A 20526-nucleotide genomic window follows, 5' to 3' on the forward strand; every position below is an offset into this window, starting at 1 on the left:
TGGCTAGTCATACCTTAAGCAGAAAAGTCTGCTAACTGTTTCCCCCAACTGAAGTTACTTCATCTCAACAGTCCTATGTGGAAACAGCAATCGATTTTAGTTACTGTCTGCTAAAATCATCTTCCTCTCACAAACAGAAATCTTCATCCTTTTCTGTTTCAGAGTAAATAGTACATACCAGCACTATTTTAAAATAACAAACACTTGATAGAAGAATAAAAAACTACATTTAAACACCAAAAAACTCTTAACCATCTCCGTGGAGATGTTGCCTGTGCAACGGCAAAGAGAATGACTGGGGTGGGCGGAGCCTAGGAGGGACTATATGGCCAGCTTTGCTGGGACTCTTTGCCATTTCCTGTTGGGGAAGAGATATTCCCACAAGTAAGGATGACGCCGTGGACCGGACACACCAATGTTGGAGAAAACATCCCATAACCACATGGAAAGTTAACCCCTTAGTCTCCACACATACATAAAGTGCCTGCACCCTGCCCAAATAAATCCTTCCTAAAGGATTAATTATGTCCCAATAATTACTGCAGGAAAATCTTCTCAAGTGCAAGTCTCCAATACCTAGAAGACAAAAGCACTTACCTGCAAATTCAGCTGTCCAGCAGGAAGACAGCTCACAAGGCATGACAGGACACATACTCCTATCAGAAACCTGCAGAAAAAGAAAGAACAGAGTAACCAACTCTGGCTTTCTATACCAAGGGCAGCAGACATGTTAGAAAACCAAGCAAGGACTACCTCACAACTTTCTAACTGCTTAAAAGCCACCACTACTCTTACTCAAGAGATTGATGTGGACACAGCTAAACCCAAATCCTTGCTGGCAGGGAAAAGTACCCGAAAAAGAAATCCATTCTTCAAACACCGAACTTCACCTCCACCATTGACAGAGGCAAAGAGAATGACTGGGGGTTATGGGTAAGGGAAGTGGCACTTAACAGTTTTGCTGTGGTACTCTTTGCCTCCTCCTGCTGGCCAGGAGTGAATATCCCACTAGTAATTGGAATAACGTTGTGGACTCTCCATGTCTTAGGAAAGAAATATAAATATATAATAAAGTGGGTTTTATGCCCTTTCAAGTAATGTTATGCACATATGATACCAAATAGCAACCACTAGCTTCCTTATGTTTGTTATACATATTAGTTTCGTAGAGTAAATACAAATTTAATATCTGACTAAACATTTGAATGAGGGTGTCCAGATAGATGACATTTTATAATATATGTATATAGCAAGATTTACTGGTGTTAATAATTTAAGTTTGTATCCATATGTCATTCAAAATAGCTAAGCCACTCTGTCTCTAAAATAAGAATTATTTGTAGTTCTAAATTACAATTATTGGTTAAATATTATATTTCTGTTAATTTTCTGTATACAGCTCAAGGTGATACAAAATTAATGAAAAAATCAAAATTTTACTATAAACATAGCTATAGAACCACATGTTTGGGTGTGATTGGGAAGTAAATTAATTCCTAATATAGAACCAATCTGTATTTGATTACATTTAAGAAATAATGACTCAAATGCCATTCATTACCACGTACACAATAAAAAAGCCAAAAAATACTTTTTTTTTTACATTTTATATAGTGAGTTTGTAAAACTGTTAGTATTTCTGCTCATAAAAGTAGGTTCTGGCAAAACAAATCTCCAAAAAAAACAACATACAGTGTGAGAGGGTGATATACAGAAGAAGCAATGAAATTCAAGTTTGAGGGCAGCAAAAGACTAAAATTAGCATCAGCAAGGGGAAAACATTGCTCTGCATTAAAGGAGTTAAGATATGATGCTCATAAAAAAAATACAAGTAGCTATTAACTGGTACAAACAGTAGCAGACAATAACACAATCAGTAGTAGTAGCAAATAACCCAATCAGGAAGAGATTAGTGTATTTGCTTAGTGACAGCAACAGTTAAAACTACCTGTGTTAGCTTTCACAATGACACTCATCCGCCTCCGCACAGGGTCAAAGTTCAAGACGTGGAGGAGTTGGTACCTGTAACAGAAAAAAATAGAATTGTAGAATGTGTCTCTATAATGAACATCAGGATATCTCGACAAATAAAATAAGTAAACACTATTAGACAAAAACAAACAACTGGCAATATTTACTAAAACAAAACAATGCCGGAATCACACAGCAACCCCATATACCTATTAATAGACATTGTCTAATTTTTGGGATGGAAGTAAAAGTTGCATCTACAGTTTTACCATGAGTTCATCTCTCCTCAAACAGCAGCATTTTACAATAATTTTCTAACCTAGGTGACTGGGAATTTTTTTTTTACCAGCTTGACTTGCCACCATTTCTAACAGCTCAGTTATGTCCCTTAATGGGTCATTGCCAGCTATATATCCACTTGCAGCTGTTCTAACTATTCGGAGGTAAGTTATTTCATAAAACGGTATTACATGCAAGGTTAGAAAAGGTAGGAAAGGATGCTGGGCCTGGCTCTCTAACTATATGTCAGCAAGAACAGATGGTGAACAAAAGAAAAAAGGTGTCTGTACGGGTGGGTTGTAAGATGGGCAATCTTGCACATACCGTGCAAAAATAGAGAAGACTACCAGATATAATCCAGTCCAAGCAGCATAAATTATTTTTTATTTATGGAAGCCTCCATTAGGTTTTAAATAAAATAGATGATTTATATCAAATCAGTGTGTGTGTGTTTGAGTTTGTCAGAGCGTGTGTCAGTGTGCGTGCTTGTGAGCGTGTGTGTGTTTGTGTGTGATATGTTTGTGTGTGTGTTTGTGTTGGTGTGTGTGCGTGTTTGTCAGTGTGTTGTTGCTTGTCAGTGTGTGTGATGTGTGTCGGTGTTTGTGTGTGTAGGTGTGTTGAGTGTGTGTGATGTGTGTGTGTGCTGTGTGTTTGTCAGTGTGTTGGTGATTCTGATGTGTGTGCGTGTTTGTGAGTGTGTTGGTGTTTGTCCGTGTGTGTTGGCGTTTGTGATATGTGTGTTTGTCAGTGTGTTGGTGTTTGTTGGTGTTTGTCAGTGTGTGTGATGTGTGTGTGTGCTGTGTGTGATGTGTGTTTGTCAGTGTGTTGGTGATTCTGATGTGTGTGCGTGTTTGTGAGTGTGTGTGTGTGTTTGTGAGTGTGTTGGTGTTTGTGTTTGTCAGTGTGTGTTGGCGTTTGTGATATGTGTGTTTGTCAGTGTGTTGGTGTTTGTCAGTGTGTGTGATGTGTGTGTTTGAAGTAATAAAATAAAGGATGACATGATTTTATTTTTGGTAACTGAAATAATTATTTCATACTTACAATTCCATTTCATTACTTTGGTTAATAACTTTCATGAAATCATTTTCAGTTCCCATGAATGTAAAACCATACCTGTTAAAGACAATGAAAAAATAAAATAGCTGGTACATGGTCCTAACATGGCATCATACTAGTTACAAACTATGAAAAGGACATTTGTAGGGGGCAAAACTGCAGACTCTGTCTGAAGTTTAATTGTAAATTATATGCTCCTTTAAAGGGAAAACCCCCCACAAAGTTTGCTTTCATGATTCAGACACAGTGTACAAATTCTGTTATCACAGTGACACTATATGGCAGCAACATATACATTTGTTAGAGGCATTCTTGTGCACACTACTTACCTAGGTATGCTCTTCAACAAAGGATACCATTAGACTGAAGTACATTTGAAAATAGAAGTAAATTCCAAAGGTGTTTTTTAAATTGTATGAACTGATTCATGACAGAAAAAAATGTCCCTTTAAGTCAGTATAAAGTTGGTAGAGGATATATGTAAAATATTCTCCTGTCTGTACACAATCTTAAATGGACATTTTTTCCTTAACTAGTCAGATAGAGCATATAATTTTAAACAACTTTCCAATTTATTTCTACTGTCTAATTTGCTTTCATCTTTTAGGTATCCTTTGTTGAAATGCATAGCTAAGGAGGCTCAGCACATGGGTGCTATTTGCTGATTGGTGGCTGCACATATAAAATATAAAAAGTGAAGCTCCACATTTTTAAAAAAAAAATATTTTTCCCTTACGTTTATTTGCACATATTATACATTTATGGTGTTTCACAATTTCTTTTTTGTTTTCACTAACACTTTTTATATTTTTGATACCTTGTTACAACTTTTACACCAAGAAAAATGTCTGGTTTATCTTTTATACTTGGCGAATAAAATGATTCTATTCTGTTCTCGCTGGACACCATTGGCTGCAGTAATCTTTTACTGATGTTATGTAACTTTTAAAATGTATATAAAAACTGCAATAACGAAAAGCTCACAGTCTATATTGTATGTGTTAACCCAAAATGCATGATACAGCTGTTGAACATTACTGATCGGAGAATGAAATACGTGAGTTCCAATATGGAGGCAACCAGTAGGAAAATGCAGAGCTTCTCAAGCCGATACCAGTAAATGGTTAAAATAAGGGAGTTGAATGCACAGTAGGAACATTATTAGTATGGTGAGTAGTGACCATGCTATTGTAGTTGTGTTCCTTTAATATTTTAACTGCTGATCTGTCACATGCATTATTTTTTATGCAATTTTAAGGGGACATTAAAGTAAAAAAGTCTAATAGTTTTAAGAGGCGCACATGGATATATAACAGCAGGTTGTTGGGTTTACTTTGTATAGACTTTTATATTTTGAAGGTGCAATGACAAAACATGGCCAGTAGATGGAACTGCTGTACAAACATATTTTAAAGAAACACAATTTGCATCAGCAATAAGCTCATTTCGTCCCTTGTGGGAAAAGAAATATAATAAGAACTTGAGCCAAGAATTCTTTAGTACTGGGCCGCACACAGAGCCAGATAAATCCATGTTTTAAATAACTGTTATAACATGTAATGAAATTACTGGAAAGGGAGGAATAAATGCTTCCAGTCAATAGTGAATTTATATAATTTCTATGTTAAAAAAACACTTTTATATAATATATATAGGGGAGCTGATATCAAACCAGTGAGAAGTATTACCACATATATATATATTTGTGTAGTTATATTAGTTATATATAGTGTAGTATGTGTGTGTGTATGTGTATATATATATATGTGTGTAGGTATATTAGTTATATATAGTGTAGCATGTGTGTGTATATATATATATATATATATATATATATATATATAGGTGTATGTATATTTATATATATATATATATATATATATATTATATATATATATAGTGTAGTATGTGTGTGTGTATATATATATATATATATATATATATATATATATATATAGGTGTATGTATATTTATATATATCTATATCTATCTATATATATATATATATATATATATATATAGGTGTATGTATATTTATATATATATATATATATATATATATATATATAGTGTAGTGTGTGTGTATACAAATATATATATTATAATGTTAATATTTTAGCATCAGCAGTCATGTTGTTTACTCGTTTAGCTACAAAGCTTGCTAGCTGTTCTAATGCCGAGGCTTGGCACAATTTCTAAAGCAACTGGCTGAGTGAACATCCTACGTGACCCGATGAAGGGTCAACCGTCATTTGATCCTTGTAAATTGTTGCAGCTTTGGCAGATTATAAACCTCAACACTTGGAAGCAAGTAACATATAAAATAGCAGATTTGAGTACAATCTTGCAGATAAAGCAAATTCTTACTTTTTAGCTCCATTCACCAAAGCAATTTCATCTGGAGACGAGGAGATGTAATGACATTTCTTTTCTATAGAACCCTTAAGACCATCAGTTTCACAGTCTTCTTTAATTTGAACGGTGTGACACAAACACAAAGCTCGTAAAAACAGTTCCTCTCTTTCCTGTATAATAAAAAGGATAAAAAATAAACAGGTATGATTGAGAAGAGTCAATAGGTTGAATATGGCTTAAAGGGATAGAAAAGGTCAACATTTAAATGTGCATGGGTGTATTTTGGTTTTAAATAGAAGCATTTGTGCAATTTACTTCCAGTTACAAAAAAAGCTTCTAGTTAAAAGTTATTACTTTTTTCAGCAGCATACGCACATATTCTATGAGAGCCTGGGCATCAGTATTCAAGCTCAGAGAGCTAGCGGTGGTTTGTATTGTGTCATACAAGGCGCTGCTGGCTTTCTGAGGTGTTTGAATACAGGTGCACAGGACCTCAAAGCATATGGGCGTAGATTATTTTACTAGAAGCATTGTTGTTAATGGCAGTATATTGCAAAAATGCTTATATTTAAAACTCAAATACACCCATGCACATTTCAATTTTGACCTTTCTATCCCTTAATTTCCTAAGTCTGTGATAACTAAAACACTTGCAACACTGTTACAGAGACATTAAAGGAAAAATTAAACTTCATTATTCAGATAGAACAAGCAATTTTAAGAAACTTTACAATTTACTTCCATTATCAAGTTATGATTCAGGTGGCTGGCAAATGGAGAGAAAAAAAAATTGTCAGAAAAAAAAGTCTACTGCTTATTTGACACTCAGAAAAGGACAGAACTACAGGGGGTGCAGAGGTCGCAATTGCGACCGGGCCCCCGAAGGTGGGGTTCCACCTTCAAAAAAATTAAAAAATGTCCCCAATAAAAAACATTGACCTGCCACTGCCTGCACTGATATCATGTGAGTGTGATGTGATGCTTCACTAGTGTCTCTCGGGGGAGCTAGACCATGTCATAGACTACTGTGGTCACTTTATAAAGTACTGGGGAGGGGAGGGTCAGGCCAACCATCTCACCAGCAGATTACAGACTGTGTCACTAACTAACTCACTATATACAGTACTGGTGGGTTAAACAGTGTCACTATATACAGTAATAGGGGGTCAGACCATCTCACAGACTGTGGGCACAGGGTACCTCCTTTTGTAGACATGTAATCTGATTCACATTTTTTTCTGTGCTAAATTAAAAAAATAAAAAATAAAATGATATTATCAAATTCACCTTTTTTATTGGGGGTGGGGCTCTTCTTAGATTCTTGCACCTGGGCCCTGTGGTTTCTAGTTACGCCTCTGCATTCAGAATAAGTTATTGCACTGTCTTTTTATTATGCACTTGTTTATTATGTAATTCTACTATAAATAACCCTTTTACTGCTAAGAGATTTTCACACCCCAATGTTGAGCCAATTTTGAGCTTATTTTGCTAACTATATTTAAACACTATAGTAAGCAAAATTTCAGCGAGTGACCCACACAAATAATATATTGATTCTTTTCAGCAGGTCCAGCAGATTCAGAATATATAATTATTATATTCATATTTCATGGCATGCGAGATAGCTGCATCAAAAACTGTAAAAAATAATAAAATAATATTTTAAATGGCCAGGTGACCACTGTTGTTACTGTGATCACCATACTAAATTGTCATCAAGGGTAGCCACATGTGAAATAAGGGCCCATATAGGCTTTTGGGGGTTAAAGTATAGATTAGAGAGTGATCACCACCCGCCTATAGACAAAATTCATTTCTTTTTTAAGCGATGAGCTTGTTTACAAGAAAATACACGTTATTAGGGGTCTCTAGACATAACAGATTTGTTTTATTGAGCATATGTCCCATTCCCAAGCAAATCCCCATGTATTATGTTTGTAATTTTTTTTAAACATCTGCTTGGTAGTGACTTTCCAAGACTAAAAATTTGAAAGAGCAGGTGATTCTCTTTCAAATGAGGGGCCTGGGAAGACTGTGGCTAGTAATGGAGCTGAGATTGAAAGGTTTTAACAAGAAACACCCATCCTCCCTTGCCTGCCAGTCATATTGTGGCTCCACCCCCTCTGTGATGTCATCACACACCACTATGTCACCAACAATCGAGCTAAGAGTGCAGGTGAATCGCCGATCAGGTGCTGTGATCGGCAATTCCCCTTGATAGCGAGAATGGGTCGTCATATGCAGACAGGCAGCAATTCGCAAGATCACCCAACTTTATCATGCACAGAGAAAGGATTAATGATCCTTTAAGAAAACATGGTAACAGAGCTATACACATGCCAGCATTCAATTTTAAAAACATATGATTTTGATACTAGTATTTCCTTTCTCAAATCTTCAATATGTGTTATTGATTTGCAAATGTGGTACATTACCTTTCCAGCTTTCCCATAATAACCAACAGAACCATCAGTCACTGTAATCTCATTCTCCGATTTTTTGTATTTGTGCCCATCTATACAGCACTCTATAAATTCCATAGAATTTTCTGTTAGGGTTCCAGTTTTATCTGTAAATACATACTCGACCTGGAGAAAAAGGAAGTGCATCGTAAATGGGGTTTGTGAATTAAGGAGACAGAAACATAAGCTCAAAAAAGGAGCAATCAACATAAGCTTTAATTCTCCAAACATAGGCATGTTTTTTTTTATAAAATAAAGCTAACTGTCCATTAGCCATAAGCTCATTCTCCACGCCACATTCAATGAACATATATAGGGCTAGATTACAAGTGGAGTGCTAATTTATCACTTGCCCTCAAACGTTTGCGGACACACAATAAATAACCTGCTATTACAAGTGGCTGGTTATTGCTACCACAAGCTCGCGGTAGCAATTAGCACTCTAGTTCATTTTTTTAAAAGTGCTACAATTGCCCCCCCTCCCCACAAAAAAAAAAAATGTGAGGTCCCTTTTTAAAAATAAAAAATTGTTGCCCTGGCAGTTTTTGGGGTCTACAGTCGGGGTGTTAGAAAAAAAAATGGCCTTTACATTGTAGTCTATGGGAACTATGTGTTCCCTGTAAATATATATGTATATGCTTATATACATATATATTTACATGTTAATATGTGTATATACACATAAAAACACATTAATATATACGTATATATTCATATGCATATATATTTACACTTTGCTGCCCTAGATCTCATGCCGTATCTGACGGCATGAGAACGAGGTTCCCATTGCAGCCTAGAAGAGCGCTCTTGTGAGCGTAATGCTTCCGTACAATGCGAATGCGACCTTGCATTGCATTGCACCTCACTTGTAATACCAGCACACATTTGCCTGCACTGGTATTACTCAGTTGAGCGCAAATATCGATTTTGAGGAAGCACTAATTTGCGCTCAATTTGTAATCTGGCCCATAGTGTGGCTTACACTGTACTTCTGTCTACAAATCCTCATGCAATCAACTTTCCTACTGACTTCTGTTATCAAATTTTCTTAATTCTCTTGGTATCCTTTGATGAAGGAGTAGCAATGCATGTGAGCCAATGACAAGAAGCATACATGCACAGCTAGCTCCCAGTAGTGCATTGCTGCTCCTAAGCCTACCTATGTATCTTTTTCAGCTAAGGATATCAAGAACATTAAGTAAATTATATATTAGAAGCAACACCCTAAAACTTTGCTACTAGATTTTGAACAAATGTCTAAGCCCTCAACTTCAGTCAACTATACTTAAATGAGTTCACCTATTTACATTATCTAGTTTTTTTTATTTAAATGAAAGTCACCTGCCCCAGCTCCTCGTTAAGGTCAGATGTATTAACCAAAGCCCCCTCCTTAATGTCTTCATCATACATTTCCTTATCCCATGTAATGAAGAAAGATCCAAGAAACTTCTGCATTTCCACAGTAACATACATGGACACTGGTATAATGAAGTTGAAAAGAACCATGAAGGACAAGAAGTCAGTGAAAATCTTTAACAACTGTAAAAAGAAAAACATGGAATTGGTCAAAAAGTTATATGATGGATGGATTATGGGTAAATAATAAAATAATTGTATGCTAAAAGGCTAGACCATATCCCCAATCCCAATTTTCTAAGGTTTATGAAACGCTTCCTGACACCTTGAAGCTTATTCTGGTATGATTTCTATTGGCAAGTTACCCAACTTCATTAAATTGTGTTGCAGGTTTCTATAGATCAATATGAAGTGGTTAAGAATGGGATTTGGCTATGTAAGGGATTCTAAAAAGAAATTGTTGGTAGATTTGGTATTTTTAGATTTTTTTTTAAAAACTGGAAATTAAAGGGTCATAATAGTCGAAAAATGACATGCTCTTATTTTGTTAAAGCATGTAAGTTTAAGAATATGGACCCTTAACTATTGCGTGTTTAACCCCTGCAAAGAGGTTAAATACACAGTAGAAGTGCCATTCGGGAACCACGGAGCACTGCTGGTCCCAAGAGGAAACAGCAGCTGGTCTAATCAACAGCACTCATGTGACTAGTGCTGCTGATTGGATCCAGCAGTGCTCTGCATGTCCTTATTATGTTTTTAACCCCTTTGAAGGGGTTAAACACACAGTAGGGTAGGGTTGATCATCTTAAAATTACATGTTCTAATGAATAAGAGCAAGGATTTTTTTTTTTTAATTATGGTCCTTTAAAGAAACATATGAAAGACCATAATTTGCCTTGGAAAGCATTTAAAAAATATATAAAAATTGTTTACAAAAATGTAAATTTGGTCAAATTTAACCTATAAATATAATAGAATTTCCATGAGCATTAAAAAGGTACTCAAAGGCACAGTTTATAAAGATAGATAATCCCTTTATTACCCATTCCCCAGTTTTACATAACCAACACTGTTATATTTATATACTTTTTACCCCTGTAATTACCTTGTATCTAAGCCTTTGCAGACTGCCCCCTTATTACAGTTCTTTTGACAGACTTGTATTCTAGCCAATAAGTGCTGAATCACAAATAACTCCATGGGAGTGAGCACAATCTACATTGCACACATGAACTAGCTTTGTCTAGCAGCTTTCAAGAGTTTAGGAATTAGCATATGAGTTTACCTAGGTTTAGCTTTTAACAAAGAATACAAAGGGAACAAAGCAAATTTGAGGATAAAAGTAAATTGTAAAGTTGTTTAAAATTGCATGCCCTATCTAAATCATCAAAGTTTAATTTTGATTGTCCTTTTTTTTTTTTGTAAAACAGTCTATTTGGGGGGAAATTAGTACTATAAAGGTCCTTAACTGATTAACACACAATAAAGGGAATTTGGTTGAGCTACCATGTTTTGTTTTGCTTTTATCTGCATCAAAGTATTTTTAAAAACCAATGTAAGATCATTAAATTTAGTTCCTCAAACTAGAACTATATAGAAATAAATGAACTGTAATAACCTCCCTTAGTGTCCAGTAGGCAGTTGATCATTGTCATATTAATCACCAGCACAGCAACAAGAGCTCATCGGTCTAAGCAAACTTTAATATAAAGCTAAACTGCAACTAAAACTGCTGAAACTTCATGAAAACAACATTTTTGGCAGACAAACTGTCTTTGCTGTATAAAAAGTAAAGAAATTAGAAAAAATTAGCCTAGAGAAAGATCATTTATTTTTATTGAGCTATGTGCAGCACAGGCCGCAGACTGAATATCAAACCTTTACCTTAAAAGACTCTTTTTCCTTACGGGTTTTCTCATTGTACCACGGCTCGTCATTGGCTGGATTATTCTGCCAGACATACTTCAAAGTGGTGCAGATGGTTGCTTTGGAGACCAGGATGCATAGGTACACTATTAAAAAGGCATTGATAGATCTGAAAGCAGCAGAAATGAAACATATAAGTACAGTGTCTATATCACAGCCAATACATGAAATATTAACTCTTGCAGAGTTATGTGAAAGGTTTAGTGTAAAGCACAAGCAAACAATCTAAAGAGTCAGACAAAAAACAGAGGTTTATTTAATCAAATATCATCCTGAAAAGGGCAAGATTATTTTCTAGCCCATGGATAAAACATATTTTTAGATCATGTTTGCTTTTCTTGCACATTTCAGTGTGAAGGGATATTTTTACCCATTAATCCATAACAATTTAATCTGATTTTACATATATCCCATGAGATCTTATTTTATTGTATTTTCCAGTTTCCACTGGAAGGATGCGCAACAACTTTTTTTCGAATCACTCCTAAACCTTACACTACCTAATAAAAACGAACAAACTCATGACCCTGGGATTGCTTACGTTCCTTGCTACATACAGTAGCTTCCTAAAAGGGACCTTGTACTGCAATTTGCTTTCAATGACTTGTAAGTTGCATAATATTAAACTTATTGGAAATTGATCCTTTAAATTTATTCCTGCAATTGAAATAGCTGACTTTGTTCATCTATAAAGAGATGTGAGTACCTAAGCACTGGATGTATAAAGTCAGATAAAATATGCAAGTCTGCTGTTCTCACAGGCTCAGTCCTTTTTGAATGGGTGTGTCCTTGAGAAAAACAGGTTGTGGTTTCAGTGAGAAAATCCAGTTATTTCAAATACAAAAATGAACCTAAAGTCACAATTTTACATACATTTATCACTCTGAAGCTGGTATGGCAAGTCAATGGAAATTGCATTAAGAGTTACACATTTTACAGTCCAGAATAAAGGGACATTAAACACAAACTGAAACCTGCAAGGTAATATACATTCATAACTGAGAAGAATTTTGCAATGAATAATGCAGCTTTCTTTTGTCATTTTAGTATGTTTTATGTTTCTTCTTTTTACTGATTTCCTTGTCCACCAGAACAAAAACAGAATTTATGTTTACCTGATAAATTACTTTCTCCAACGGTGTGTCCGGTCCACGGCGTCATCCTTACTTGTGGGATATTCTCTTCCCCAACAGGAAATGGCAAAGAGCCCAGCAAAGCTGGTCACATGATCCCTCCTAGGCTCCGCCTACCCCAGTCATTCGACCGACGTTAAGGAGGAATATTTGCATAGGAGAAACCATATGATACCGTGGTGACTGTAGTTAAAGAAAATAAATTATCAGACCTGATTAAAAAACCAGGGCGGGCCGTGGACCGGACACACCGTTGGAGAAAGTAATTTATCAGGTAAACATAAATTCTGTTTTCTCCAACATAGGTGTGTCCGGTCCACGGCGTCATCCTTACTTGTGGGAACCAATACCAAAGCTTTAGGACACGGATGAAGGGAGGGAGCAAATCAGGTCACCTAAATGGAAGGCACCACGGCTTGCAAAACCCTTCTCCCAAAAAATAGCCTCAGAAGAAGCAAAAGTATCAAACTTGTAAAATTTGGTAAAAGTGTGCAGTGAAGACCAAGTCGCTGCCCTACATATCTGATCAACAGAAGCCTCGTTCTTGAAGGCCCATGTGGAAGCCACAGCCCTAGTGGAATGAGCTGTGATTCTTTCAGGAGGCTGCCGTCCGGCAGTCTCGTAAGCCAATCTGATGATGCTTTTAATCCAAAAAGAGAGAGAGGTAGAAGTTGCTTTTTGACCTCTCCTTTTACCAGAATAAACAACAAACAAGGAAGATGTTTGTCTAAAATCCTTTGTAGCATCTAAATAGAATTTTAGAGCGCGAACAACATCCAAATTGTGCAACAAACGTTCCTTCTTCGAAACTGGTTTCGGACACAAAGAAGGCACGACTATCTCCTGGTTAATGTTTTTGTTAGAAACAACTTTTGGAAGAAAACCAGGTTTAGTACGTAAAACCACCTTATCTGCATGGAACACCAGATAAGGAGGAGAACACTGCAGAGCAGATAATTCTGAAACTCTTCTAGCAGAAGAAATTGCAACCAAAAACAAAACTTTCCAAGATAATAACTTAATATCAACGGAATGTAAGGGTTCAAACGGAACCCCCTGAAGAACTGAAAGAACTAAGTTGAGACTCCAAGGAGGAGTCAAAGGTTTGTAAACAGGCTTGATTCTAACCAGAGCCTGAACAAAGGCTTGAACATCTGGCACAGCTGCCAGCTTTTTGTGAAGTAACACAGACAAGGCAGAAATCTGTCCCTTCAAGGAACTTGCAGATAATCCTTTCTCCAATCCTTCTTGAAGAAAGGATAGAATCCTAGGAATCTTTACTTTGTCCCAAGGGAATCCTTTAGATTCACACCAACAGATATATTTTTTCCATATTTTGTGGTAAATTTTTCTAGTTACAGGCTTTCTGGCCTGAACAAGAGTATCAATAACAGAATCTGAGAACCCTCGCTTTGATAAGATCAAGCGTTCAATCTCCAAGCAGTCAGCTGGAGTGGGACCAGATTCGGATGTTCGAACGGACCTTGAACAAGAAGGTCTCGTCTCAAAGGTAGCTTCCATGGTGGAGCCGATGACATATTCACCAGATCTGCATACCAAGTCCTGCGTGGCTACGCAGGAGCTATCAAGATCACCGACGCCCTCTCCTGATTGATCCTGGCTACCAGCCTGGGGATGAGAGGAAACGGCAGGAATACATAAGCTAGTTTGAAGGTCCAAGGTGCTACTAGTGCATCTACTAGAGTCGCCTTGGGATCCCTGGATCTGGACCCGTAGCAAGGAACCTTGAAGTTCTGACGAGAAGCCATCAGATCCATGTCTGGAATGCCCCACAGTTGAGTGATTTGGGCAAAGATTTCCGGATGGAGTTCCCACTCCCCCGGATGCAATGTCTGACGACTCAGAAAATCCGCTTCCCAATTTTCCACTCCTGGGATGTGGATTGCAGACAAGGTGGCAGGAGCGAGTCTCCGCCCATTGAATGATTTTGGTCACTTCTTCCATCGCCAGGGAACTCCTTGTTCCCCCCTGATGGTTGATGTACGCAACAGTCGTCATGTTGTCTGATTGAAAACGTACGAACTTGGCCCTCGCTAGCTGAGGCCAAGCCTTGAGAGCATTGAATATCGCTCTCAGTTCCAGAATATTTATCGGTAGAAGAGATTCTTCCCGAGACCAAAGACCCTGAGCTTTCAGGGATCCCCAGACCGCGCCCCAGCCCATCAGACTGGCGTCGGACGTGACAATGACTCACTCTGGTCTGCGGGAGGTCACCCCTGTGACAGGTTGTCCAGGGACAGCCACCAACGGAGTGAGTCTCTGGTCCTCTGATTTACTTGTATCTTCGGAGACAAGTCTGTATAGTCCCCATTCCACTGACTGAGCATACACAGTTGTAATGGTCTTAGATGAATGCGCGCAAAAGGAACTATGTCCATTGCCGCTACCATCAAACCTATCACTTCCATGCACTGCGCTATGCAAGGAAGAGGAACGGAATGAAGTATCCGACAAGAGTTTAGAAGTTTTGTTTTTCTGGTCTCTGTCAGAAAAATCCTCATTTCTAAGGAGTCTATTATTGTTCCCAAGAAGGGAACTCTTGTCGACGGAGATAGAGAACTCTTTTCCACGTTCACTTTCCATCCGTGAGATCTGAGAAAGGCCAGGACTATGTCCGTGTGAGCCTTTGCTTGAGGAAGGGACGACGCTTGAATCAGAATGTCGTCCAAGTAAGGTACTACAGCAATGCCCCTTGGTCTTAGCACCGCCAGAAGGGACCCTAGTACCTTTGTGAAAATCCTTGGAGCAGTGGCTAATCCGAAAGGAAGCGCCACGAACTGGTAATGCTTGTCCAGGAATGCGAACCTTAGGAACCGATGATGTTCCTTGTGGACAGGAATATGTAGATACGCATCCTTTAAATCCACCGTGGTCAAGAATTGACCTTCCTGGATGGAAGGATAGTTCGAATGGTTTCCATTTTGGACGATGGAACCTTGAGAAACTTGTTTAGGATCTTGAGATCTAAGATTGGTCTGAACGTTCCCTCTTTTTTTGGGAACTACGAACAGATTGGAGTAGAACCCCATCCCTCGTTCTTTTAATGGAACAGGATGAATCACTTCCAGAAGATAACCTTGGGAGACTATTTCTAGCGCCCAAGGATCCAGAACATCTCTTGCCCAAGCCTGAGTGAAGAGAGAGAGTCTGCCCCCCACCAAATCCGGTCCCGGATCGGGGGCCCGCATCTCATGCTGTCTTGGGAGCAGTGGCAGGTTTCTTGGCCTGCTTTCCTTTGTTCCAGCCTTGCATTGGTCTCCAGGCTGGATTGGCTTGAGAAGTATTACCCTCCTGCTTAGAGGACGTAGCACTTGGGGCTGGTCCGTTTCTGCGAAAGGGACGAAAATTAGGTTTATTTTTGGCCGTGAAAGACCTATTCTGAGGAAGGGCGTGGCCCTTGCCCCCAGTGATATCAGAGATAATCTCTTTCAAGTCAGGGCCAAACAGTGTTTTCCCCTTGAAAGGAATGTCAAACAATTTGTTCTTGGAAGACGCATCCGCTGACCAAGATTTTAACCAAAGCGCTCTGCGCGCCACAATAGCAAACCCAGAATTTTTCGCCGCTAACCTAGCCAATTGCAAGGTGGCGTCTAGGGTGAAAGAATTAGCCAATTTAAGAGCACGAATTCTGTCCATAATCTCCTCATAAGAAGAAGAATTACTAATAATCGCCTTTTCTAGCTCATCGAACCAGAAACACGCGGCTGTAGTGACAGGGACAATGCATGCAATTGGTTGTAGAAGGTAACCTTGCTGAACAAACATCTTTTTTAGCAAACCTTCTAATTTTTTATCCATAGGATCTTGGAAAGCACAACTATCTTCTATGGGTATAGTGGTGCGCTTGTTTAGAGTAGAAACCGCCCCCTCGACCTTGGGGACTGTCTGCCATAAGTCCTTTCTAGGGTCGACTATAGGAAACAATTTTTTAAATATGGGGGGAGGTACGAAAGGTATACCGGGCCTGTCCCATTCTTTATTAACAATGTACGCCACCCGCTTGGGTATAGGAAAAGCTTCGGGGGGCCCCGGGGCCTCTAGGAACTTGTCCATTTTACATAGTGTTTCTGGAATGACCAGATACTCACAATCATCCAAATTGGATAACACCTCCTTAAGCAGAGCGCGGAGATGTTCCGACTTAAATTTAAAAGTAATCACATCAGGTTCAGCTTGTTGAGAAATTTTTCCTGAATCTGAAATTTCTCCCTCAGACAAAACCTCCCTGGCCCCCTCAGACTGGTGTAGGGGCCCTTCAGAAACAATATCATCAGCGTCCTCATGCTCTTCAGTATTTTCTAAAACAGAGCAGTCGCGCTTTCGCTGATAAGTGGGCATATTGGCTAAAATGTTTTTGATAGAATTATCCATTACAGCCGTTAATTGTTGCATAGTAAGGAGTATTGGCGCGCTAGATGTACTAGGGGCCTCCTGTATGGGCAAGACTGGTGTAGACGAAGGAGGGGATGATGCAGTACCATGCTTACTCCCCTCACTTGAGGAATCATCTTGGGCATCATTTTTACTAAATTTTTTATGACATAAATCACATCTATTTAAATGAGAAGGAACCTTGGCTTCCCCACAGTCAGAACACAATCTATCTGGTAGTTCAGACATGTTAAACAGGCATAAACTTGATAACAAAGCACAAAAAACGTTTTAAAATAAAACCGTTACTGTCACTTTAAATTTTAAACTGAACACACTTTATTACTGCAATTGCGAAAAAGTATGAAGGAATTGTTCAAAATTCACCAAAATTTCACCACAGTGTCTTAAAGCCTTAAAAGTATTGCACACCAAATTTGGAAGCTTTAACCCTTAAAATAACGGAACCGGAGCCGTTTTTATATTTAACCCCTTTACAGTCCCTGGAATCTGCTTTGCTGAGACCCAACCAAGCCCAAAGGGGAATACGATACCAAATGATGCCTTCAGAAAGACTTTTCTATGTATCAGAGCTCCACACACATGCAGCTGCATGTCATGCTGTTCTCAAAAACAAGTGCGCCATACCGGCGCGAAAATGAGGCTCTGACTATGATTAGGGAAAGCCCCTATAGAATAAGGTATCTAAAACAGTGCCTGCCGATATTATTTTACAAAAAATACCCAGATTAAATGATTCCTCAAGGCTAAATATGTGTAAATATGATCGATTTAGCCCAGAAAATGTCTACAGTCTTAATAAGCCCTTGTGAAGCCCTTATTTACTGTCTGAATAAAAATGGCTTACCGGATCCCATAGGGAAAATGACAGCTTCCAGCATTACATCGTCTTGTTAGAATGTGTCATACCTCAAGCAGCAAAAGACTGCTCACTGTTCCCCCAACTGAAGTTAATTCCTCTCAACAGTCCTGTGTGGAACAGCCATGGATTTTAGTAACGGTTGCTAAAATCATTTTCCTCATACAAACAGAAATCTTCATCTCTTTTCTGTTTCAGAGTAAATAGTACATACCAGCACTATTTTAAAATAACAAACTCTTGATTGAATAATAAAAACTACAGTTAAACACTAAAAAACTCTAAGCCATCTCCGTGGAGATGTTGCCTGTACAACGGCAAAGAGAATGACTGGGGTAGGCGGAGCCTAGGAGGGATCATGTGACCAGCTTTGCTGGGCTCTTTGCCATTTCCTGTTGGGGAAGAGAATATCCCACAAGTAAGGATGACGCCGTGGACCGGACACACCTATGTTGGAGAAAAGATCCTTGCTAACCAATCAAGTATGTAGGATTTGAGCAGGACTTGTTGTTTGCACATGCTCAGTTAAATAATTAAATTATTCTCTTCCCTTAAGGTGGTTTAGCACTGACTCAGCTTAGTTAATTAATCTCCACCTAATAGCTAAATATATACAATATAACTACCTAGTAGTGCAATTGCAAATAATGTTTTTGCTTGTATGATTATTGATTCAAAACTGATAATCCACCTTAAGAGAGCAAATGATGAGAGAGACAAGGTGAGGGAGAGGGGAGTAAACATAACTTCACAGAAAAGTATATTACCATATTAACCCAAGCCTCCCTGGGAGTGAGTCAAACAAGCACAATTTTCAGAAGCTAATGTTTATGTGGCTGTATTAAATAATCTGCACACCATATAAAAGTTGGGAGAAGGGGATGAGAAGGAAGGCTTGTGAGAGTGACAGAAAGTGTGTGTGTGTGTGAGAGAGAGAGAGTGACAGAGATAGAGAGAGTGAAAGAGATAGAGTGAGAGGGAGAAAGTGTGAGAGAGTTTGAGTGAGAGAGTGTGTGAGAGAGATACAGAGAGTGTGAGAGAGAGTGATAGAGAGAAAGTGTGTGAGAGAGTGAGTGTGAGAGGGAGAGTGTGTGTGAGAGAGAGTGTGTGTGAGAGAGGGAGTGAGTGTGTGGGAGAGATAAAGAGAGTGTGAGAGAGAGTGTGAGAAAGAGTGTGTGTGTGTGTGTGTATATATATATATATATATATATATATATATAATATGTTTCTCAGGCGTATCATTGCCTCACCAGTCTCTGACTTCATTGCATGTCACTAAATAATTCAAATAAGCACAAAACAATTTCAGATGTATTTTTATAGTGAAAGGCAGCAAAATAAAGCATTAATGTATATTGCAATAATGTTATACTTTTCATAGTGAATAATGGTATGCATTGATAAATTTTGAGTTTTAAGGTCCCTTAAAGGGACAGTTCACCCAAAAACTTTCTCCCCTTTAAATTATTCCCAATGATCCTTTTTACCTGCTAGAGTGTATTAAATTGGTTGCAAGTAGCTCCTTTACTCATATTTCAGCATTTGAAATAGCTGATTTAGCTTGTGGTTTCCCAACCTATACTGAAAGTTTTGATACTGGCGTATACGCTATTGACAAGCCTAAGTAAACACAGCCAGCAGAAGAGATTACACCCTCAGTGGGGGGCATGATATTTAAGTAGTAAAATTATAATTTTCCAATGTTCTCTCTATGTATTGAGCTTTGGTGTTCCAGACAAATATAAGATAAGGAAGCAAATCTGTGTACATAAAAGTGATAACATAATGAGATCTGATATTACCTGAAGCTCAACCCATTGTAATAGGCTGTGGTTTCAAAGCACAAAACCAGCTACTTCAGATACACAAATAAACCCGAAAATGCAATTTCTCAAATATTTTATACTATGCAGTTGGTATAACAAGTCATTTAAAATACATTTATGGAAAAACAATTTTACAGTGTACTGTCCCTTTAACTACAGGATCAGATAAACAGTTTAAGTAGCACAGATATACACAAGAGGCGAGGGATCCTCTATGTAAGAACCATAAATATATTCAAGGCCTACCTGAATAGAAGGGACAAATACGCACACAAAGAGTTGTAATACATTGCTAAGTAGTAAAGCAGCAATATATAAAAAGAACATTTGTACCATAACAGACAGATTTGTAGGGAGCACAGCATACTTTTAAAATACAATAATAAAATAATTATTTATTAAATATCTCAAGTCAAGGAAACAATATCTAAACCTTAAAATTGCAAAATATTAAGAAAAAGGAAGAATGGTCAGAAAAAATTTAAAATAATTTTAAACTCTGCTGAATGAAAAGCATCCCAATAAAATACTAAACAAATAAATGTCTATTAAATTTGCAAACTATTCCCAAGAAAAAAATGTACATGCATAGAGTGTACACTGGAATGTGTCTATATTATTTCTATTAAGGACAGCCAAAGTAGGCAAAATATAACTACCTAGAAATAAACAGCAAAGAGAACTTTAAGAGACCTAGAGATGGAAAAAACAAAATGATTTGTCAAATTATTACAAGGCTATAGAACCATCCTTTGTCAGGAATTCACAGGATAAATAATGAATTATATAATCAACTTCCTAGACTAAAGTATTTGGAAAGATAGAAGTATTTTATTTCTTCCCACTCTACATTGAGCTAACAATTCATCAGTAATGACATGTGTGCTTTG

The 20526-nt window shown here is 37.8% G+C and overlaps 1 protein-coding gene across 1 annotated transcript in view; it reads right to left on the bottom strand.

The window, feature by feature from the left end:
- Positions 1 to 20526, bottom strand: part of ATP11C (ATPase phospholipid transporting 11C) — a 345758-nt gene that overhangs the window by 123438 nt on the left and 201794 nt on the right. Inside the window, 6 exon segments of the mRNA XM_053699245.1 lie at positions 1949 to 2022; positions 3292 to 3363; positions 5674 to 5831; positions 8097 to 8249; positions 9465 to 9662; positions 11364 to 11514. Of these exon segments, the coding sequence (XP_053555220.1) occupies positions 1949 to 2022; positions 3292 to 3363; positions 5674 to 5831; positions 8097 to 8249; positions 9465 to 9662; positions 11364 to 11514 (806 nt within the window).

This window comes from Bombina bombina, chromosome 1 (genome assembly GCF_027579735.1).
Source record: "Bombina bombina isolate aBomBom1 chromosome 1, aBomBom1.pri, whole genome shotgun sequence".
NCBI lineage: Eukaryota > Metazoa > Chordata > Amphibia > Anura > Bombinatoridae > Bombina > Bombina bombina.